The following is a 25,363-nucleotide window of genomic DNA, read 5'->3' on the forward strand; positions in this document are numbered from 1 at the left end:
GTCAAAAGCCTTGCTGAAGTCAAGGTGGACAACTTCTACTGCTCTCCCCTCATCTACGCAGCCAGTCATTCCATCATAGAAGGCTATCAGATTGGTCAAGCATGCTTTCTTCGTGGTGAATCCATGTTGACCACTCCTGATAACCTTCTTTTCCTCCAGATGCTTAAGAGATGACATCCAGAATGAGCTGTTCCATCACCTTTCCAGGGATAGAGGTGAGGCTTCTCGTGTAAGTGTCTGGTGAGTGACTAACGGTGAAGGGGAGATGTCCTCTTTGCAACACTGAGAACTGGAGAAGGAAGCTCGTCCTTACCTCTTCTTCCCTGTTCTTTTCATCCCCTTTTTCCAAATTCCCTTAGCCCTTCCCAAAACCATGAAAGAACCATAGCTTTGAAGATAAAATTAATTTACAGAGGACCTGTTTCCTTCTCCCTATTCTTTTGAAAAGTGGGCAGGATGTTGTTTAGGTCTCTTTGAAATGACTCGGCATAGGGAACGTGTCTATGCCATGCATCTCTTCCCCTAGTTTTCTCAAGGTTTACGTGCAAAGAGTATAGTCAGAGCTCCCAAGAAGAATGAGAAATGGAATGAAAGCAACAACTTCTATGCCTTCCATTCTTGCTCAGAATAATGAGCTCATAGGAAAATACTGTGACACGTGACAGAGGCTTTTACTAGTATGTGCTGGTTACCTTATATTGGCATTTCCTATGTCCCAGTGTTATTAGGAGAGCTGAGATCCTGTACATAGAATCATAGAATTATTTAGGTTGGAAAAAAACCTTTAGGATCGAGTCCAACCACAAACCTAACGCTCCCAAGTCCACCACTAAACCATGTCCCTAAATGCCACATCTACGCATCTTTTCAATATGTCCAAGGATGGTGACTCAGCCACTTCCCTGAGCAGCCTGTTCCAGTCCTTGAGATACGTACTCTTCTGCTGCTGTTATGCCAATAGAAAAGAAAGCTGTCTGTTCACCTCATCTGCCCTGAACTCTATAAAATGAGCCTTTTGCTGATTACTTCAGAAGAGGTTGCTGTAGAGGGAGCAATATAGCATTTTCATGGAATTTACTTCATTTAAGAATGAGATTTGAAAACCTTGTTCAGTCTGCTGTGTGCAGGTTCTACCTTATCATAAAAACTTTTGCTCTAAATTTTGTTTTCCAAGGAAGAGATATTTTGTAGCATGAAATTCTCTTACCTCGCTCTTCATTGATACGGGAATCTTCCCAAGCAGAACTTCTACCTACAAAGAGGAATAAATGAAGGGGATTGGTTGGGTAGCAGTCAGTATTTGTATTGAGTGCAAGCATGCATTCAGGTGTAGGTGCTAGCACAAAAGCACCTGATTAAAATTATGTAGTAGAATATGTTATGGGATATATGTTGTGGAATATATTAAAAGCTGATGTTAGAGATCCAGGACTGTCTTCACATCACTGTCACTTTCATATTCACTTGTTTCTTGCTGTTTCCTTCCCTAGTGCTTTGTCAGCAGATCACTAAGTTGTTTACAGATGTTGGATATGAAGACAAGCAATCTGGTACTCTTCTCTTTACTTCATTACTCTAAAGTAGTCAGTTGGCCCAGTTCCAGAAAGCAAATATATCAAGATAGATAACTGACCTGGAAAAAGCAAGGCTGGACATGAACATCTACTCTCATTTCTTCTATCAACCTGGCCTTTCTTCTTGTAAAAGCAGGATGCCATCTTTTCCTTTCTTTAGCAAGACTATGATCAAAGTCTCCTATATTTCTCCATTCCATGTTTTGCAGGAACTTAGTGTGTTGCTTTTCCTCTTCCATTCCTATTTTTATCATCTGTGGAGATTTTTTGAATACAAGACAAAAATAGGGAGCTGGATTTGCATAGATGCATTCTGGGTCAAGCAGCTACTCTACGAGGAGTGAAATGAAAAAGGATAATATAAATAGCAAGAAGAATATTCCCCAGCCTCTTACTAGAATAACAATTTTTAAAAATCTTCAAAAGTTAAGACTTTAAAGACTGCCCTGGTGGAATCTCATAAGAACTCATTTACAAGTGATAATATTATTTGTATTAGTTTTAAAGATATTGCCATCGTTGTCCTCAAGTCATTTGTTGTGACAGTGAGGTTCTTTCCCAGGAACGCTTTGGAACCAATCCTTTAAAAAAAATAAATAATTGAGGGAAAGAGATGGAATAAGGAAAATGGACACTGGTTTCAAATGACAGGTGCTAGCTGCTCCCACTGCAGCCATCTGAAGAAGAGTTAAAACTGTGCATCTTCTAAAGGATTGAATGTTAGTCTTGCAGCGTCATTTATCACGGAGATGGTAAGTCTCCCTGTGTTCCTGTGGGAGCATTATCATCTCTCATTTGTTCATCTTAATTGGGTACATCTGAAGATAAATTCATGTGATCTTTGGAATTACATCATGAAAGTGGTTTAAGTCTTTTAAAAATACAATATGCACAGTTTAGCATTTATTAAGGCAGCAGCAAGAGTAATGATGTCTAACATTATTTGTCCCTAAGTTTACAATTAAATACAAAACAGATCTTGCGAACTAGTGTCAAGGTTCTGTTCTCAGACATCTCTATTTGTTTGATTCTTTTAGAGCTTCCTTCTAGGCTTCTTATTAAGCATACATGTTCCACTAAGGAGATAACTTTTCAATTGTACTTGCTAATACCAGAAAATACCATCTTTAACTTTTGAAAATTAAGCCAGTTATGTTTTATTTGCCTGAGAAACTCTTTTTTTTTTTTGATGAGCTTCTTCAGCTTGATCTTCCAGGGAAGTTAGAGCAACACCACCTGAGAGAAGTTTCAGTATGGCTTGAACCAATTGTCTGCCAGATTCTTAAATGTTAGTGTTCAAGCTTCAAACCAATTCTGCAGTTTTTTGTTTAAACATCATTTATACTAGTTATAGTATTCAAATTATACATAAATAAGTTAAATACACTGGAATTTAGTTCACTAGGTATCGGGGGAAGTTATGTAGTTGTACTGCAAGACTAAATTTTATTATTAAACTTATCCATTAGATCTCTGATGAAATCTCCACCTTTGGAGATTCTCAGAGCTCAAATGGACAGGGCCCTGAGCAGTGTGAACTCAGGTGTCCCTGGGTTGAGCAGGAGGTAGGACCAGGTGATTTCCAGACGCCCCTTCCAACCTGAATTGTTCTATGGAACTATGAAATTACTTCTGTTAAATTAGATATCACTAGATCTCAAATGTAAATGTGTAATAAAAGAGATGCAGATCAATAAACAAAAGCTGTATATTTATCCTGTAAAGTGTGTGATAAAGAGAATGATAAAAGGAAGGTTGATTTTTCTCTGGCTGAAAAATGAGTTTACTGAAGTACACTGAAATTCAAGTAATGCAAAGTAAACCAGATGCTGGCTAAAGTGAAATTAAGAACAAAGTGGTTTTGAAGAACAACTAGCAATCAGAATTTCTGCTTGCAGACTATGAAGAGTTCATGGTTTATCAAAGAGTATCTATCAGCTTTTTAATCAATAGGGGAAAGGGAAGTGGAATGTTTGTTAGCAGCAGTGGTGTCCTGTGGTCCTCTCAAGCAGTTACAGCCATAGGAAACCTAAGCTATGTTCATGCTTTTATTCCTTCTTATTGTGAAAATACCGTTAAAAGCATTTCAGAGCAATCTAATCATTGACGTTGTAAGTCGAGTTTATGTACAAATGGCATGTCCAGTCAATGTAGGACATGAATCATTGTACACAAAACTGTTTATCTGTTCTACGCTGGATTATGTAGTGCACATCTTGCTTAAATATGAAAGATAACATTGGTTGAACAATTGGTTGAACTGTCAGTTGAACAATACCAATGAAGGTATTGCTAAAAGTTTTAGTCATATAATACAAGTAGTATATATAAACAGCAAAAAGTTATGAGGCAGTTGATTAAAGACTCTTCCTTCAGCTCTTAAGCTGATGGAATTCTTGATCAGTTTTCAAAGGAAAAATTAAAGAAAAAAATATTACTTCCTTATTTTACAGTGCAGTTGATCAGGCCAGCCAGTCAAATAATCCCTGCTTTTTTAGTATGCTAATGACTTTAGGGATGGATGGTATTTAAAGTAATATAGGGGGAAAAAAGTGAGAATTTTTTAGCTAAGCAAATTTTGAAAAGCAGCACTTCGTAAGTGATTCTTTGTAAAGGAAATATTAGCCAGGTTTGAACTGATTGCTTCACTGTATGTTTACTAAATAATAATTTTCAACAAAGTTAGCATTAATGCTGAATTTTATTTGAAAAGCTCATATTTGAGACTGCATCCATAAGCATAATTATAGCACATCAGAAGTCAGAAAGTAGGAATGCACTAGTTCCTCAGAATTTCCTTGTGAAATTGGGTAATTATGGTAAGTATTAAAATTTTAAGTAACAGGACCCTAAAATGCTTTCCTGTTTTCAGGTAGCTTATCTTGCATCTTTAGGAGGGAGACACATATGTTTTCTATATTATTGATCTACTGCTGTTTTTTCCATCAGTCTTTTACTTCAGAATTTTGAAGTTGCAGAGTTATAAAAAAATTAATAACAAGTGTTTAAATACCATGGATATTAATTAATTAATGGAAATTCAAATGGTTGTATCCTTATATTTAAGTAGGATACCTGAGGCATATCAGCAATTAATATGTGTTGACTATTTGGTACATATGGAAAAAAAAAAAAGTTTTCTTTTCTAAAAATTTCTCATGCCTCAAAGCCTTAACAAAGATTCTGATTGGATGTACTAATCCGGAATTGTTAGCTGAATCCCTTATGGTACAGTTAGTCAGTCAAACACAGCAGATTGAATATATCTTGAGTTTCTGTAGATTTGGGAACTCCAAGAGGAGATACTTGGAGACTCTGAGAATTTAATGCGGAGGGAGAGGAAGTTTACTTCACTTTATTTGATAGTAGTATGCTACTACTGGCAGTAATTTTTTTAACTCTCTGCCATTATGAAAACTGCCTCAAATTCTGCAATTTTCTAGTGTGCTTTTACATCAACCAGGATGCTGTATGTTTTTGTTTAAATATACAAAATGCTGCAAAATTGAAGTGATGAAGGATATTTCTTTTTTAATCCCAAATTTATTGTTTGGGTTATTTGCATTTTTTCCAGACAATAATAATCGTTTTTGACTGAAACTGTACCTTTCCTATGTTTAGCCCTATTTCTGGGACAGCTGTGGCTGATGACAGAATTTGTGTGTAACTGTTCTGTTAAAGGAATAGTAAAATGCATAATAATTTGTTCTTTGGAAGCATTTGGTTTGAGTGTGATGCCTTATAGATTACAAATAAACATTAATATGAGTAAAAGCTACATTTTCAGAAATGCAAAAGCATGCATAATAATACTACATTTGTACTGGAAAAAATGGATCCACTTTTCTGATGTAAGAAATTAGCAGGCTTTTGGTTTAATAATATTGAAATCACGCAGATAGTTCTTACACTGTTTACAGATTCCATAGTAAATTTGGAGCTGATAGAGATATATATATATAAAAATCTATGAAGCACTTGGTTGATTCTCTTTAATTTCTCTTTTCCCAGCACAAAGGATGATCATTTCAATGTCAACATTCAACCCCCTGTTGGAGAACTGCTTTTACCTGTCACTATGTCAGAGAAAGACTTCAAGAAGGAGCAAGGTGAGAAATATTTCAGCAGCTTCAGTAAATGTATTTGGATGAGAAAAGGGCTGCACGCCTTTCAGTTTCCAAGCGTACAGCAAGTGCTTCCAGTGTAGTTGTTTGTGTTAATCTCTGTTAGTATTCAGTCTGATACTAATTATTTAGTTTAAAAATACCTTTCAAAGGACGTGCAGTGGTATATGACAGCTTCTCAGTGTGCCTTTAAAAGCACAAAGCCCACCCTTTACCCTGAAACAGTCTTTTGGCTCAGAGAGTTTTGGCTACCTATCATGAAGTGTGAATGTCTTTCCTACTAGCAGTAAAGCAGAAAGTTGGAACCCCGGCTTAAGGAAATAAGACAAATATACATTGATACGGTGTCTGTCTTTACTCATCTTTATTCCACGGCTACTTTTAAATACTATTATTGTACCTGTTCCTCAGCTACTTTGAAGATGATTCTAATCTTTTTCCTTTCAAACACTTCATATGAAAAAATACTGTTGTTGGAATATCGTTTGAGAGAGGTGACATCTTTTATATACTGCATTCTTCTGATGTTGTGTCTTTAAAGAATGTAAGTTTCTGATGCTAGTGCAAACAGAAACCTCCGTAGGAGCTTTTAGTGACTTCAATATTTTATACAAAATAATCAGAGAAAATTGTACTTAGCTTTGACCACATGTTAAATGGAACAGTCCATACTGCTACCCTTAATTTGGATATGATTCTTGGATATTTTAAAATATAAACAGTTACATTTTGAATGCATTCAAATGTAATAGTGTTTACTCATCTATCTCAATGTATGGGGATTTACATGTATAAATCTCTTCATATTGAGATGAGAATATACCCGTGGGATCCCGTCTCATTGCTGTGTAAGGCTCAGAAACTCAGTATATCCATCAAGCAGTCAAGAACACCAATGAGTAATGCTATGTATTATTAATTATTGCTTTTGAGCGTTTCTTGCTTTTGTATTTCTGAATGAATAAGAAAGTAGTTTAAATATTGCTTAGATCATTTTCGGTTAGCTTATGGCTGCAGTGAAAAGTTAGGATTGTGCTTTGTTTTCTTAACCAATTGATACTTATTTGCTGTTCTTACCCTTTGCTGGCTAAAGCCTGCCTCTCTGCTTTATACCTGCTCAGCAAACCAAGGTGAGTGATTGAATGAGGCTGTGGCACATTTATTTTAAACTGTTCCTTTCTCAAAATTGTATCTGAGGTTGTAGTGAAAGGAAGGCAGGTTACTGTGCTTCTCTCACCCCCCACCCCCCCTACCCACCCCCCGCTTTTATATTTGCTTGCTTTGTGATATTTTGATAGAGTTTTTGTATGTTTTACTGTGACTGAGGGCTTTTTTTCCTCCTGACTGGCCATACAGAACCACGAGCACATAGAAGAAGTGTACTTGGAGAATAGCTGTGGTCCTCTGTGGAGTTGTTGCCAAAATTCCTTTTTCTTCTGCCATTTTACTTCTATGGTTGTTGATTATTTGTCTGAATAAATCTGGCAGCTGTTTGCTATGTTTAATAGAGCAGAAAGGCTACTCTGAATAAAGCTATTTGAAAATTTGTTTATATGAAGTATTTGTAAATCCATGAAGGTCTCTTGGCATTTCTGTATCGCTCTCTCTGTCTTCCTGAATTCATTCTTTGATGCAGGACTTGACGCTGGCAAATTTACCACAGGTTCAAAAACCTTTTCTATTGCATCTTTTTTCTTATAGATATCAGCTGTTTCAGAATATTCGTGGTAATAGAAGTCTCAGTGCTAAATTTTACATAAGTATTTATTAGAAAGGTCTAGGAGCAGCTAGCATTTGGGGAGAATTACTATGTGATCTTGCTAAATGAAAAATCCAAATTACAATAATAAATGCAGGGCAATTTAGAAGTTGGTATATATTATTCTATTTTGTGTTTAACTTTGATTTGTTTGTATTCTCCAAATGAATCTGATTTATATAACTTATTTTTCACTTGTCATGCTTTTTTTTCCCTTTTTTTCTTTCGTTTTTGGACGTAAGGTGTTTCAAGTCTTGTACCTGGAGATGCCTTATTTTATTTGCAACCAAAACAAATAGGTAAAAACTAGTGAAGGAGTGAGGAGAATATTAGAAATGCAAGATTATATTGGGGGAGAATGAGAATATGTATGGGTTTTAAAGATTTTTACATCTAAATTGCATGTGTAACCTAATAAGAATGCTAAAGAGGAAATAGCCAGTATTATACTGCTATGTAGAAGACAATTCATTGCTAAACATCTTTACTCAATTACACTCTGTTGTTTTGCATTGTCTCTTACATTTGTATATGTCCATTTTCTTCCTGATGGCATAAGGAGAGGGAAACAGACAAGTTATTGAATATTCATAGCTGTGAAGGTTATCTAGTGGTAGCGGTAGAATCTTGAAAGCTGGATTTATCCACATGCTGCGCATGATACGCTTAGACTGGCTACACTGTCTTCCCCTTCCTTTCCCTCCTGAGCTGGGGAATCCTCCGGTGAGGTAATTCCCCAGAGCAGCAGCTGAGTTAGTGGTTGATGTTGCAGTTGACAATTTGGAAGCAGTGGGTAAAAATGGTATTGCCAAACTACTCTTTACCTTTCTGGTTAAATATTTTTACTGATCTTCAGGTTTCAGGATTTCATACCCTGTTTTACATCACATCCCCATGAAAAGTCTGGTTTCTGTAGCAGCAATGCTGCATGAGTGAGACATGTACTGTTGGGTTCTCTGTGTATACAGATTTTTACTTGTCTGCTGTTTTTAAAAGTCAGTAGCAAAACTCCCCTTTCCTTAGTTCAGCACAGGACTAGTCTGGTAGCTAGCATACTTTTTTGCCTACCAGTGTAATTTTTCCAAATTCATTTCCTTTTATTATTAAAAATGTGTCATTGTATCAGTTAGTTAACCCAGATTAATTGCTGCTCTGTGCTCTGACTAGAGTTTTCTTAAATTCTCATGTTTCGAGCAATGTTAAAGTTGGCATGCGATTGTTATAGCTGGATATTAATCAGAATTTTTATGAAGGTGTTTTTAAAATAGCCGGTTAAAACTACGTTAAGCATAAGGACTATTTTTTTTCCCCTATGGACATGTTTTAAAATAATTTTGTCTACTTTTTTAAAAAACTATGTACCTGATTCACATTAAAAAAAAGTAAAAACAAACAATCAAAAAAAAACCCCAAAACAAACAAAAACCAAACACCTTGGTTAAGTAAATAAATTGTTTACCTAATTTTATTAAGATTTATATATCCAACTTGTTTTCCTAACAAGCAAGATGCTAATTCTTTAAATGGTTGGACATTTACTATTTTCTGGCCCTTGACTACCACGAGCAATCATATTTGATGCCCCTTAATTAGAGCACCCTTTTTTCTTTCCAGGTTCTTTTCCACCTCAGCAATCGAGACAATACATTTGCTTACCATGCTGCTCTCCTAAGTGTTCTTTTGCATGTAAATTAATCTTGATTCAGTTTACACTGTCATGCTGAGTGGTACAAATTGCCTATAACAATAAAACAGCATGAGTTAAAAATAAAGGGGGGTGAAAAGGCAGATTGAATGTGTGCCTTACTTGATAGGATGTTACTTTGCTTTATGCCAATACATTAGTCGACGATAATGAATCTTCTGTTCTGAAAAGCATGGTTTAGTTGATTTTTTTAATTTTACTTCAATGGAGCAGTACCTTGTCTTTTATAGAACAAGTTAGACAAACCATTAATGACAAGAGTGTTAAGGTTAAATATGAAGCAATGCATTCACTTCTCTGAGTGCTATCCATCTTTCCATTTACAGGAGCTTGACAAAAGTACTGGCTTTGTACAACATTTCCTTTAATTACATGCTGCGGGAAACAGGCTTTTAACATAAACATAGTTGCATTCATTTATTCAGCATTTGCTCTTCAATAGAGCTTAATGGAGAAGGTTTAAATCCTAAATGAGTACACACATCTCTCAGCAGTGTTATGTCAGTCCCTGTGCTCTGCTTAAAAGCAGTTTTAGTCTGCGTATGTAGTTTTTAAAGCTTTTGCCTAATAGTGAAGTTAAACAATTTGAAACAGAATGTTCTATTCCCAAGATAAAGCTGATCTTTATACAAGTTGCATGCTTATTTTTGTTCTCTTCAAGAGCAGATCATGTTCAAAAATATCCCGTTATTTACTTATGAGCTGTTCCATTTTTCAAATGTTTCCTTTTTTTTAACATTTCTTCTTTTAAATATTTTTTAGTATTTCTTATTTTGTGACAGCAGCTAATGCACATTCTACTGCATTAAAATGTTTGATTTATTTTTTAATTGCTCTGTTAAACATCTTAGTGCCATTCGCTTGGGGTTAGAACTGTATGTGCAGCCCTAAAATATTAGCCTTTTGAGACTTTTGCATTGTTTTCATTGTTAATGTTATTGTGGATTGCAGATGCTTCATATTTCTGCCTAAATTACTGTGCTCCATTGTTTGTCTGCATTTTCAGCTTCTGAACATAGTGTAAAAATACACACATAATGTTAAGTTATAGTTACTGTTGGGTTTTAATCAACATGAGCGTCTGGCAAATCATTCTTCTAAACAATGGATGTTGATAGAGGAGAAAAGTGGAGTTTTTTTGTTAAAATGACCTTGAACAGCATTTCCTTCTTTACTTTTTTGTCATATGTTTGGGTATAATCTTGACATTTCTGTTCCATTTTGTAGTGATATTCAAGTTATTTTAATAAAATAGTTTATCATGACATGTTAGAGATGGATGCTAACTGAATTTCCCAGTTTCTAATGTTATGACTTTATCTTCATGAATTACACTGAACGAATGACTACTATCTGAATTTCAAGATTATTTTTAGTAATTGGATATGAATTTATAATTAAATGCAACGGTTTTATGATTGAAAGATTAGAAGATGTCTTTGTATATAGTCTTAGTTAAGCTGGACTTTTCCGAATCAGTCTTACTTAATATTTCATCTCTCTGAATACATTCTTCTTTTAAGTTATGCTTTTTGTATATGGTCATACTTGAGCTGGGCTTTTCCAAATCAGTCTTACTTAATATTTAATTTCTGTGATTACATTCTTTTAAGTTATGCTTTTTGTAAAAAAGAACCATATTGGTTTCACAGTTGCATTAGTATCACATGTAACACTGTTCAGTTATTAGTGATTTCTTTCTAATAATAGGGCATTGCAAGTAATACATTAAGCTAATGTAATTATATAATTTCTTATAAAATTGTTTTCTTGACGAATGATTTAACTTCCAATGCAAATGTGTTTTTTTGTTTAGAAGTCTCTTATTTTGGTTATATGCTTAATAGGCAAGCAAATCTTAAAGTATTCATAATGAAATACTTAATGTTTCAGGGATGCTGACAGGAATGAATGAGACATCTGCTACAATAGCTGTTGCTCCACAGAACTCTACTAGACTTGTAATAATTGAGAGGGTGGTGAAGGTAGCAAACCTGGGTGTAGTCCCTTCTGGTCAAGATAACATACACAGGTAAGAGTACATGTCATTCATAGTGGAACCATCTTTTAATATGAATTTGTTAGTTCCAAATTAATGAACGTTTGATAATATTAGGGAAAATTTTATTATCCACCCCCTTAACAGATAAGGTACCCAATTGTACTGTAAAATACAGTCCTAAGCAGATGTTAACTTGAGCACTTGTAAGCACTCTTCAACTCTTTGAATGTATATAGAACAATCAACTATCTAGACTTTACTGCACACAATTAGGGGGAATTGTCTTTTCCTGGTCTTGTTTCAAAGGGAAAAGGTAGGCTTTTAAAGCACAGTACTTTCAAGAGCATCTATATGGTTTTTTGACTTTTGTTTCTGTTTCCAAAAGTAAGTGGCCTTATTCAGGTTTATCATCTGTGAGAAGCAGCTTGGTTTTTCCTACATTAATTTTTGACCTACGATATCCAGCTAAACCTAGAACCCTTTTTTTTTTCGGTTGGATGAAGATCTTTTAAAATGCAGATTGAACCTTAAATTGAACATTTCCTTGTTCTTCCTATATATATATATGCAAGGAAAAACAGTGATCAGCCAAGAAAGTCGTTGGCCCTGTCTACATTCCAGATGTTACTTGTAGATCAATCCATTTCATCCAAAAGCTGTGGTACAGAATGTCAGTGGTATTGATATGATTGTTGGTTAATGACAACTTTTAGTGTGATTGACTCAAAATATTTGTCCCCTGAATTTGTACAGCTTCTCACTTGTGACAGGACCAAATAGGAAAATTGCCATGTGTGGAAAACTGAGTGAACACAAATAACAACAGCAAGACGTAACTGGAAGCTGTTAACCTGGTCTTAGAATAAGAAAATGCATACATCTCTTCTGGCATCTACTAAAACTGTTCCCGAGTATCAATTCTCTCTTTACGCCCCTGAATTTTGCTCTTTCGATAAGACCAAAGTATCTCCTTTTAAAGCCAAGAACAATGTTTTTCTTTGAAATTTTGCTGACCAAGATGGCCATTTGGAATGGTGGGAACCCTGTAGCCTACACAGCACTAATAACCTGATATTTCTCTTGGTTGGATTTAGTCTTTTTTGCATCACTGGGCATTTGTATTGCATTGCATTAACATTAACCCAGCTGGATTTTCCTATGTATTTGATACGGTCAATGATAAAATTCTGTTTCACCATAAGAACATGGTACAGCTAGTGCGATTGCACTGAAATGATTGTCACTATTGACACCTGCTCCTCCATGAAAGAGTCCTCATTTGTTGCATCCCGGAGGGATCTATACAGCCTGTGTTCTCAACATCAATTCAAAGACTAGGTGAGAGTGCCAATCAAGAGAGACTGAAGTGTCTACAGTGTACAGGTGTTCTCCATCTTTACTCTATCCATCACATGAGACTTATTACATAGGGACGGATTGTTTTGAGACTGAGTCTCAAAAAGTCTCCCTAAAATAATAGCTTAGTTCGTAACTCAGCCACAGGTTTTCTGATTGTGGATAAGTTTCTAATTTGATCTTGCTTTCTCTTGCTCTATTTTTTTTTTTTTTTTTCTTAAAGGAGGTTTTCCACAAAACAGAGTCTACGACCAACAGTAAATAAATTGGAGATGTACTTCCTGTTGGGTACACTCCTTCAGAAACAGTGGTTGAAGGCGTGTTCTGGTTGGGCTGAAGTATTCAGAGTGCTTTAGAGCATCCTGCAATCTTTTTTTTTATTCAAAATAGAGTACATTCAGTCTGCCACGGTAGTTACAGAATAGTTTTTATTTATAATGTCCATCAGCCAAAAAAAAATGTTTAAAACAACTTAAATGGCCTACCAGAAATGCCGAGCAATGACAAGCATTTGGAAAATAGCCCTTCATTTGATTCACCGTAAGTAACTGGCGTTCACAGATACTACATAGTCATAATTGCACCTAGTCTTTACTGAGAACAGGAATGGAAACATTACCTAATTGATACTGTGTGAACCTGTTCATCTTTTAAACAGCACTACATTATCATTAGAGTAAATCCTACATTTAGATGAATGAATATTTGAAATAGAGATTAGATAATGAATACTTTCCAAACTCTGAAACAAATGGCCAAATTTTTATATATATATATATGTAAAAGGTATACATACATTTTCTCAGATTCTCTTCTTGCAGTCTCACGGATACAAGAAGTGTGCCATGTTTTATTTATGTGATACATATGCCATTTCAGGGTAAGAAATGGTCACCTTTTACCTTGACAAAGCAGTTATGGATTCGATAAAAATATGTTAAAAGTGATTTTTTTTTTCTTCTTTTATAGTATTGGTGTTTGTCTTGTTTGTTTTATTGCAAGTGATATTTGGGGAAAAAAATTATATACAAGAACTTATTTCAGGTTGTCGTGCTATTCTTTGGGGACTACTTGAGTTCACTTCTTGGAAGTGCTTAGTACATACCCTTTTACACAGGAAAAGAAGTACTATTTTTAAACTGATGTTCTGCACTGTGCAGCATAAATTATATTAACCTCTTAGTTGGTTATCCCCAACTTGAGTATTGCTACTTAATGACAGCTAATGCCAAGAAATTTATATTGCCCGGTAATGCAATATACTTATTCAAAATGAAATTGTATAGTTTAATACAAGTGTGTCTAATGGACATGAACAGGTGAGTGTTTCTTGGTTTTTTTCAGTCTAAACGTATTTGTAGTCATGACGAAGATGATGTCATGCTGGTGGGACCCAATTACGGCTCCTTAAGTTGATAACCCTGTGTAGGATTGTTTTTTTGCACCAAGTAAAAACACTTAAAAATGGAAAATATAATGAAGATTTGGAAATAAATACTTGAAACAAATATCGGAACAGCATGCAGTCACCGATGAAAAATAAATGCAAACATGTCAAATACATCAGCTATATATCAGTCCATATCACAGTATAGCAACACTCTTATTACATGGAATTTTTTCTCTTTACCATATGGCTACTGAATTTTTATATTTACTTGAAATGTAATAATTTAACTATTAACTGAGTGTAGAACAAAATGCCAGATAATACAGTTGATTCTGTTGTAAATTCTCTTTTCTGACCTGTTTCATTTCAAGTGATAGCTGCAAAAATTTTAACCTCAATAGCGAATACATATATCAGAACACAAAGGTGCAGATTTATATTCATATATTTGCAAAATACATTTGCTGTACTATTTTGTTTCCCTAAGTGTAGTTGCCTGCTCTTCAAATGAGTTTATGCAAGCTATTAGATTACTGGGCCTTGTAGGGCTGCATATGGTGCATTCTCATGTTCTTAGTAGGATTTAACTATTTTATGTGTTGGTCTCTCGTGCTGTTGTTATCATGGGGAAACATTATTTCAATTTTAAAGGCTTCTACTAAAAACAAGAATGTGAAATGCATTTCAAAAGAGATTTTTTTTCAGGAGGAAATGTGGTTTCTCCTTAAATATGAAAACTTTAGAAAAAAATATGTATTATTTTTCTTAAAATATTATTTCACAGGAGTGATTGGGGTAAATCTTGCAATGTACATAGCTCTTTCAATGTTCGTAAGAACTGTTTGTTAGAAGTATTTTAAGAAATTAAGGGTTGAAAGTGGGAGGAGGAGTGCATAGATATTGGCAAAGTGATTTCAAAACCAATCAGCTGAGGCACCCAGCTTCTGTCGTGTGATTCAGACCACATCTGTGGGCACCATTTCAATACCTAAAGACAAAGATGTTTAAAGAAAAGTATTTGCTCCTGCAGGGAATTAAATCAGTCTGAATTACTACAATTAGGGACCAAGTACTTTTCAGTTGAAGTATGTCTGCTGTTTGTTGTCAGTGGGGAAAGTCTACCAAGAATTTTTCCATCTTCAAGATAAGAGGATACATAATTGAGGACATTTATTCCTTCAAAGTTGATTCTTCTGTGGATCATCACTTCATCTCCCTGTCTCTACTTGGGCAATAACATCCGTTGCTTTATATATAGAATCATAGAATGGTTAGAGTTGGAAGGGACCTTAAAGGTCATCTAGGCTGTTCTCTTCTATTTCAAAATGTGATGAGATGAAGACACTATTCAACCCAAGATTTTCAGTAATTTTCTTCTTAACCAACATGAGCATTATTTATCCAGAAATGCCCTTCATGCTAGTGTTACTTTCAAGATGCGTTGCTTGTTCCTTTTAGATGAATATTCTAAAAGTTGCTCGGGTCTCTTCCTCCTTTATTCATTTTCAGCTCCATAACCTCCTACCAAGATAGGTAATCTTCATTTTCTTTGCTTTGAATATAGCAAGAGACAACAGATGGTGATAGAATGAAAAGACTAGTTGCAGACTTCACTTTAATCTTAGGAAGACTTGAATGCTCTTATCATCCTCTTGAAAGTGTCAAAATATTGTCTGCTATTACATAAGGTTCTCTGCTTGAAGAAGAGGCATTTCAGGGTAAATTGGCTTAGAAAGAAAATAATGGAAATACCCATAAAAGCATTTCTTTCCACTACCTACAAAATATGGTGCAAAAGCTTTTAATGTGTTGGCAGTCACAAACTGGATTTGCTTCTTCACTTTCACTTTGTTTTATGCTTGTGTGATTCCATTGACATCTAGAATATAATGTGTAGTGGGACAGAGAATCAGGCCATCTTGAACTGCCTACCTCTCTGCCTTCCACTTCCCGAAGCATTTCTTAAACAGGATGCATTGTACTCTAGTAGATTATTTCCCTTAATGACCATGGCTCTACAGCCATGCAAAGCAGAGCACCTTTTCCACATTTTTCATTCTTGAAGACTTTACTTCCATATTGCCCAATCAGTCAGTGAGATAAAAGTCTGAACCCATGAGGGTGGATATGAAGAATGAATTTTAGTCAACCTCAACTTGTTTAATAGTCTATTGAACTAGTCTGCTGCTGCTGTTGTATTTTAGAAGGAATCCACAATTAGCAACAGGAAATAGTTGCGTTAGAAGGTGAGCATGGTATCATCTACATATCTCTATTCTGCAGATCATCAGGATGGCCTTAACCATTGACCAGCACTCCCAGACACATGACAGCATTAATTTCACTCCTCTAATTTGAGATGGTCAAGTCTGTAATTTCAACAACCCAATATGGGACAATCTGAGGTTTTGGAGAAAATTAAACCTCAGCTTCTTTTAACACCGAAGCTTTAATGTGCTTCAGAACCGCCATTTCACGTTTTGAAATAATGTTTAATATCCCTCTCCCTTACAATCATGAAAGTGGTCACTCTAATAGCCATCTCCTCTTTCTAGAGATCACCAGAAGTTGCAGAGGGAGGATTTTAATCTCTTAGCATGTTGTCATAGTAGACACCTGAATTAACAGCAAACAAGGTAGCTTTTAAACAAACAGCACTTGAGCTCATTGCTGGAACAAGTCTAACTAGCTCAAGCACAGCATTGCATGCAGTGACTATGCTGCTTCTGGGACCTATATTTTTAAGGACACTTGACTGCGGTGTATCGATATGCCAGTTTGTTCAGAGCTTGCAGTGTGTGTAGTAGTACATCATCGTTTAGCGTACCCGCGACCTATGTGTTTTTTGTGAATAAGCCAGTATTGAACAAGGTGTAAAGTATCTTCCACCTGTCTTTTGGAGGCTTGCATTATTATCCTTTAGCAAAATCAAAAACATACTGTGTAAATCTTGTAATACGGCGGTAAGCACACTGCAATGAATGAGCATTGAAATCCTGAAGAACTTAAAAGCAACTAGACCCAATATAGAAACTTGCATAAAATGCTTAAAAAGTAGAAATCCAAGGAACAACACTTGTTTTTCACTATCCTTTATTTCCCACCCCATACATCAGCCTGACAATCTGGTTGTATTCACCCCTTTTTATCATTTTGCAACCTGTCATGTCCCATTTATAGTATATTGGCAGACTGATTCTCAAAGGAAAGAAGGTTTTGTTTACAGACAATTTTGATTATCAGAGAATGGCGTGCTTAGTAATCAGTTATCCTCCCCACATCTTTTTAATCCAGCAGCACTTAATGTGGGGAGAAAAGGTATGCGATTGTGCATGTATGTAGATAGGTTCGTGTCGAACAAACCCCCATTTAAAGAGGTCCATCTGGAAAATTCTCTGTGTATGTCATCTTCCAATTTGTGCCACGTTTGGAAGAATTCTCAGGCAGGGGGCTGGTGATCAAACCCCATCGTCTTACCATAACTAACAACTGCATCTGCTTCCAGCATGTTAGAAAGGAAGGGCTATCACCCATCTATTGAAGATAAACACAGTGTCGAAATTTCTGAGAAATATAAATTGTTTATAGTTATTCAATTTGAATTCTAACATATGTTCTCAGTAGCTGACAAACAGGCCTTATAAATCCAGGAAGACTTTTTTAAGACCTTTTCTGCTCTGTGTGCACACAAAAATCTTTCCTAAGATTTTTTACTAAGCAATTGGCCTGTCGGAGAGCTCAAATGAAGTGAAATCTACCTCTGGCAGTAGCTCCTTTGATGCAGTTATGTGGACTGTTCTGCTTCTGTGGTTCCCTAGCTGTGGGGCTCAGTCATCTTTTTTTGCTCTTCTAGGGAGCTGCAATGAGTAGCTGAGTAAATAAACTTGTAATAGACAACTTGATTTTGCTTCCTAATTTCTCAAGTAGGAATTAATTAGAGAGCTAAATATCCAAAGCAAAACAGTTTCGCTGGTAGCCTCTACCTGTAGGAGACCGAATTTTAAATGGGATAGTATATCCATGTCCACAGTATTTCAGCCTTTGTTGTAGCCAGAAGTGGTAAGCTCTTACTGTTTTCTTGATTTATGGAAGAAGTAATTCTAGCTTTAAAAAAAAAAAAGCCTAGCTAGGCTAACCATTTCTGTTTTGTCAGCCAGGGCTAAAAATCTTGCTGGTTAGTCACTATTCTTAGGTAAATCTTTTTATTCCTACAGAAAATGCAAACTGAAATTTTTAAATTTGAGAGTACTCATTCAGTAGTTCCTACTAGATATTCCTTAATTTCTTAATCAAGCCCTAATGTTCCAAAACCTTGACATTTTCTCCCTGCTAACAAAAGTATTAATACAGTTTTCACATATTATCAGCATATAAAGATTTCGATTAAATGGCACAAAATATTTGATCAAGGGAATGCCTTTCTACAACATAACTTTGAAGCCCTTAACATTTTAAATATGTTACTGTATTTAAGGAGTTTGTGTGTGGATTGCAAAATTTAAAAGTAACTTGAAGAAATTAAATTTCAGCTTAACGTTAAAAGTATATGAGTGAGTCATTTCAGATATGAGGTTAATCGAAATAGATTGTTCTAGCTTAGCTTATTTGCTGTCCACTAGAGGACAGCACTGCTTTTGTATCTGAATGCTGTAAAGTGAAAAATATGTGCAGCATTTTCTTTGAAAAAACAAACAGGAACCTTCTGAGTCAGTTGTTTAAACAGAAAATATTTAACATTTAAAAACGCTAACCAAACAGAAGAATATCTTTGATTTGAAAGATCTCTGAGCAAGTTTAATGTTTTAATATATTTCTGTAAGGTAACTTACTTTCTGGGAAATAAATAATTAATGCAAATTAAATTTTATAGCCTGTTTTAAAAATGCGCTGGATGTAATTCTCAAATACTTATCATATTAAATGCCTGATTTTTTTAAGAAAAAGAATAAACTAGATAATAAAACAAGATAGATCAAGTACTACAATTATAATTTTCTAGGTGTGAGAACCAAATATTTTGATTCAAGCTTTTAGCTTATTGAACTTTTGGGGAGGAAATACAAATACCTACATGTAAAAATGCTGAAATTTTTGAACTAAATGTAAATTTAGGGGATGATAAAAAGTTATTGCAGCATCTTTCTGAGCGTGTAGAGTAGTGCTATGTATTGCACTATCCATTCAGAAGACTCACTTGCATTATTAAAAATGGTAACAAATATAGTACAGATTTAATTGCAAATTATTTTAAACTGTTATTGTTTTATTAACCCCAAAATAGTTAATATTGCAAATAATTACATTATGGTAATAAATTAGGTATTTTGAACAATTTATTCTAAGATAGTGTTAAAATAGTACTGGAAAAAAGAAAATATCGTATTATCATAATATTATTTTTAAGGTAAATGTTAATCAAATTTTATGATTAATAACCAATGTTAAGCAAGCTTTTTTTCTGAGAGGCTGAAAGCACCACGTTAAGAAAAAGATCCTTCTTTTTGTGCATATATATCTGTTTATGTTTTAGTATTAAGTTTACTCTATCCCCAAGTCAGAACTAATACATCATAATGCTATTCTGAATACTTTTTTTCATGTTCTAAGGCTTACTCTGAGAATGGATACAAGTAATTAGTAATTTAGCCAATTTTTAGATGGAATGTTAATATAAAGTCAAACTTGTATATAGATAGAATTTATCAGAATAAGGTGAAGATTCAGAGTCCTGAAACTATAAATATTTTTGTTGTCCAATTGATACAATGAAAGGTACTTCATAGTTGTTCATTCTTATATTTACAAATTGAAGACTAATTCACAGCAGTATTTTTTTCCCCCCTTTGATTATATTCATTGCATAACTTGATTACACATTTGTCAACTTTGGACTAATTATTTTTCTACAGCTAGGGCAGGGCATTGCATCTTCTGATCGTCTTTCTTACTAATAGGATTCTGTCTGCTTCAGCAGGCAGTAATTGAAGGCTTCATGTACAAGATATAAAGAAAGGGCGGAGGAAAAAAAAGTTTTAGCCTCCATGGGCCATTGTCACTGTTTCTGGTAAGCAGTAGAACAGAAAAAGAAGAAAATTTAGCTTGAATAGAAAAATCAAAGAACAAGAAGAGCACCCGGCAGGAGAGAACGTATGTTTTAGTGCTGTTGAATTATGCGTGACAAACCCTGCGCTGCTGTAAACAAATGTCCCGATAGTGAGTGTTCAGCTGTAAATTTAGTTTCTCAAAGGGTACATTTTAAAGAGCAGATTTTGAGTGATTTACTTTGTTACTGTCTTTTCACTGGCATGGAATTTTCATAACCTTTCCCCATAAAAATACCTCTTCTGTATATTGTAGCTATCTTCTGTCTACAAATAAAGGGAAAATAACTGCTAGTCTGTCGTTAGGCTAGTCATCATTACAAAGCCTGTGTTTGGCAGATGCTATCACATTTTAGTATCTTATACTCTGTGTTTTCCCTTTATATCAAGAATAAATAAAATATTTCTGTGTAATAATTGTTAAAAAATCTTATATTCATGGAAAGTGGCCAAGAATATGTAATTGATTTTTTAACTCTTGAAAGACTGAATGACTTTTTAAAAATATACAGTAACTCATTGGTGTTGATTTAGAATTTATTTCTTAATATATCTTTCCTTTCCTACTGACAGGTACTATATTTATTTAAAAATAATCTATGAACTCCTTCTCTTTTTTTGCATGTCACATAGCTTCAGAATATTTAACATTCTTTTTAAAGAAAAAATAAATATTTGGAAAACTCAGAACAAGCAAATATATCTCACATTATTATGTTTCCAATCTGTCTTGATTTTTTAAAATTAGAAAATTATTAACAGCTGCAAATCTTCCTGTATATTTTTAATGATGTGAAATCAGGTTTAGCATTAATATTATCACAGAAAGAGAATTAGAAAGTAACTGCAGTGTTGCAGAAACAGACATCTTGAAACTATTAGTAAATACTTGGTTCTGTTTTCTGAAGGGTATTCTCATTTACTGTCTTTTTCTTCATATTCACTGATGCATCCTTTATTGCAAAAGAACCATGCTCGTAATACCATGTCTTACATTAAGAGTTGTCCATAGGACAAATTCTTTCTTTCGGACCTACAAACAACCAATTTAGAAGCTAAATTTTAATGTACTACAGTGCACTTTCCAAGACTTATTTCATTCTCTGAATTCTGATTGGTTTTATTATCTTTTTTCAGTTTTGTTTTTTTTTATTCAAATTCTAACCTTTAAGGCACTATCAGCTTTCAGAAAAAGTAAAAAATAATTACTGACCTTGTGGGGAAAAATAAGTTTCTCACAAAGAATAAATACCTACTATATAGAGTGACTAATTTTTGCTGCTGAAAGATTTTTCTAATAGCTCTCCGGTCTAAGCATTTAGTTGAGCACAACACACATTTTGGAAAATACATGTGGGCTTATGATAAGAGTAACCATATAAAGGCAATAATAAGTACTTAGTTGAAAAAACAGCTATTAACCAAACCCTTCAATGCTGATGTATTTAAAACATCTAAATAATTAGCAAATTGGGTTTACTACTAGTGTCTTCTAACCAAAAGTCAACTGCTTCATCCTTTTATAATGGTATTCAGTTTCACAGGTCATATAAGCATATTTATGTTATTAATCTTCCCTATTTTAAGCAACAAATTCCTATTTCCAAAGTTCCAAAGCAGTTCTAAACCCATTGTGTGGTTGTTCTTCTATAGACCCTTTTTTAATGGTGAAATAAGTCATCCCATTCTGTTCCAATTCTTTTTTCACTGAGCGATTCCAGATCGGTGACCATTGATACAAACTGATTAGCCATTGCTAGTTATGCATACTAACACTTTGTGTAAAATTATCCGCATATCAGATCCTTTGCGTCTTGCAAACCACATACAAACTCACGTTTTATTGATTTTACATGTTTTGTTCAGAGGTATGGAAAAGTACTATTGATCCCCTATGTGATTTTGCAAATCCACATGTAAAAATATCAGCGCAAAACTCATCTCTGATGCTTTGGGCCACCTTGGCTGAATGCTGACTTTGTATCACTTTCAGATTTTAATAAAAGAGGGTAAAACCAAGCCTTGGGGCTATGAAACACAGCAGGAGTGCCAACTACCAACCTATTTATGTGCATACTCAGGCATAATCTGCTTCTATGTTGTCCCAAGACACAACTGTTAAGTAAATAAAGTGACTAATAAGTCTATTGTTTCTATAATTATCTCCCTGTCAAAATCAACAAGAGAAATAGTGATCTTCTACATCGCAGTGCGAATAGATGAAATCATTGATATAACTAGCTAAGTAGCTAATTTTTATAGTAGTAACGTTGTTTTAGAACCTCCTATTAACGGGAGAGGTCTTTGAATGTGTCTATAATCCGGACAAAAGAAATAGATTGACCTGTGATGGGTGACATTAGAGAAGTGCCCCATGTTTAATTAGTATAATGTGTTACGAGATTTTGATATGCTTAGTTTAAAAAGAAAAAAGACAGAAATTACTTCTCGTTTAAAGAGAACCTGCTTCCTGCTTAAGTGGCTAATATTTTAATTAAGTCTGGAGTGAAGTTTTTTGAGTATCTCCTGATAAACTCCCTCCTTTATGTTGATGGTAATTAAACAGATCCCCAAGGGCTTGGGTAGGCGCTTTGCAAGGCCCATGCTAATTGTCAAACATGAGACACTGACCAGTTGGTTTGCTCTTGAATAGCCCACAGCGTGCTGTCAGCCCAGCAGTTTGATTTTTCTGTATTGTGAGCTGTTGTCAGGGCTAACTGGGTCCTATTGTGGCTGAAGATGTTGCGCAAATTGAGGCAGATGGCTCTGATTCAGACACGTGTCATTCAGAAAGAGGAGAGGAGATTGGCCCTGCAAAGTGGGGTCAGACGGGGTCACAGACCTGCTCTACACTTGTTAGTGTTTTCAAAAGCCCATGTGCAGCAACTTTGTTGTTGTCAAGTAACCACGGGGAGGAGAGGGGGGGAAGGCAAAAAAAAAAAAAAAGCATGGTGTGCTCATTAGAAATGAAAAAGAAGGTATTTTGTGCTGAGCTAAATATTATTTTGTTTCCATTGAAAGGGTTAAGAAAACAAAGACAGAGTTGACAATTTCTCCCGACTGGAAGCTGGGAATGGCCCACGGTGGCACAATGCTATTATTCTTGCATGGGCCCATTCTCACTGGATTTTCCACAATGTGTGGAAGATGGAAGATGAGGCTGTTGCCATCCTCTTCCTTCCCGTCTCTTGGGCCTGGCTGTGCATGCAGAATGAATTAACAGGATTGACAGAAGTTCATTGTGCCTAAAATGGCTTTTCAGTCAATTGTGGTGCTTAAAAGGCTAGTTTTGCTTTTAATTCCATGTAATTAGTGGGTTCTTCATGTCTTGGAATTTAGTAATGGTGCATTAGTCTTAACTTTTGTGTATCTGATTGGTTGCGGGTTGTTGGTTTTTTTAAAATTTCCTTTGTAGCATTTTTAATAATGATAAAATGTGTAGAAATATTGGCGATATTTTTATGATTAAATATTCTGTAGTTGGACTTAATTCCTGAGATGCGAGGAGGATGCAGTTTTCTGAAAGTACAACAATTTGGCTTTTTGGCAGGGTTCTACTACATTTAGCATTGTTACATTTTCTGTGGGACACCAACTAATGCTGGTTCTCCATAGAAAACTCCATACAGCTGAATTCAAGTTGCCGGTGTACACAAGTATTGCAGATGAACTGAAGAATTGGAATTTACTTAAAAATTTTATTTAAATAGACTATAATTTGTACTATTAAATACACAATTTTGCATCATACTTTTTTGTCCTTCTTAAATGCAAAAATATTTACACAGTAGTGAACAAATTATTTCTGAGGAATTTACGGAGGTTTTTATGGTTTATCCCCTGAAAAGCATTAATGAAATTGGAGGCATTTCATTATATTTGAGCTCATTTAACTTTTGCAGAAAGAAATATTAGCAGTCTTTGACCTTAAGATCCTCAGTGATTTTTTTATTTTTTATTTGTTATTTTTCCTTCCCCCTTCAGGTTTGCAGCTAAGACTGTGCACAGTGGGTCACTGATGCTAGTCACAGTGGAGCTGAAGGAGAGCTCTACAGCACAGCTCATCATAAACACCGAGAAAACAGTGATTGGTTCTGTTCTGCTGCGGGAGCTGAAGCCTGTCCTGTCCCAGGGGTAACCTGCTTACATCTGGACTTCAGAATCTGGCACACAACAAAAGTGCCTGGCATCCACTACTGCTGCCTTTCATTTATAATAATAGCCCTTCCATCTGGCAGTGGGGGAAGAATACACTCTTGACATTCTTGTCTTCTGCTTTAGAATGCTAGTGTGTATCTATCATGTATGCAAGTCCTTTCCTTTTCTGCTTGCTAACCAAAGAACATATATTTTACTGTCAGTTATCTGCGCTTTTAAATGTATTTCCCATTTGTTCTACCCTAGTCCGTCCTTCTCTGTTCCCTTCCCCCAGTACCTTTCTTCCCCGTCGATTTTTCCCCACTGTAGTGGACAAATACTAGATAATAAAGTTCAAGGCAAATCATACTGCTTGAAAGCTGAGTTAAAATGGCAGGTAGGTTCCGGCAACAGATACAACAACTACGTGGTTCAGAGAGGTTTTGTTGCATAACTGTAAAAATACAGTAGGTACAGCAAAATGGTGTTTGCTTTCTGGAAATGCTTGTAAACCTGAACTCATCTATTAAGAATGTTGTTCCTACCTACTGCCATTTTCTAAACTATTTCTGTTAAGATGCCAATAAAGTAGTTCTATGAGCAGAGGCTCCCTCTTTCTTGTTTTGACAGAGAACTGATAACGATGATCGCCAGTGTTGTAGATAACTGGTTAATTAAAGTAAATACTAACAGGGTTGGACACTACATATGCATCAGCAAACTCTTCTTGTGAAAGTCGCCAGTCTTTGTGCTCCTATTGTAATTTTCTGCTGTGCAGTTACATTTTTGATAATAAACAAAGCCAGTAACTGCCTATTTTCAAATTGTCCCACTCATAAAATACTGATTGAATTATTAGAAATGATTATTATATGAAATGATGATTATTAAACTATTGTGGCAAATACTGTCATCTAGCATAATAAAATATATTTGCAACTTTGCTTCACATTTCTATTGTAAACTGAGATTAAAATTTCTCCCACCTGTGCATAAACCAGGCCTGAGGCAAAGAGAAATTCATAACCATATCTACTGAGGAGACCAACAGCCATACAGCATTTGTTGCACCCAGTTTTCTGCCTGTAGCCTGGGTGTCACTGATGCTGACCTTCCCTTCACATTCTGATTACCTGGTAGGACTGAAGATGCTAAGCTTTGTCATTTCATATCAGTTTTCCTCACTTCAAACATGGCTTTTCCTAGTAACTTATG

General features: G+C 35.1%; 1 protein-coding gene across 1 annotated transcript in view; it reads left to right on the forward strand.

The window, feature by feature from the left end:
* Positions 1-24,626, forward strand: part of AP3B1 (adaptor-related protein complex 3, beta 1 subunit) — a 151,964-nt gene extending 127,338 nt beyond the window's left edge. The window contains 3 exon segments of the mRNA XM_009884240.1: positions 5,586-5,683; positions 11,056-11,194; positions 23,996-24,626. Coding sequence (XP_009882542.1) covers positions 5,586-5,683; positions 11,056-11,194; positions 23,996-24,149 — 391 coding nt within the window. The 3' untranslated portion in view covers positions 24,150-24,626.
* Positions 24,627-25,363: the final 737 nt, after the last annotated feature.

Source organism: Charadrius vociferus, unplaced genomic scaffold (genome assembly GCF_000708025.1).
Source record: "Charadrius vociferus isolate BGI_N301 unplaced genomic scaffold, ASM70802v2 scaffold183, whole genome shotgun sequence".
NCBI classification, from domain to species: domain Eukaryota; kingdom Metazoa; phylum Chordata; class Aves; order Charadriiformes; family Charadriidae; genus Charadrius; species Charadrius vociferus.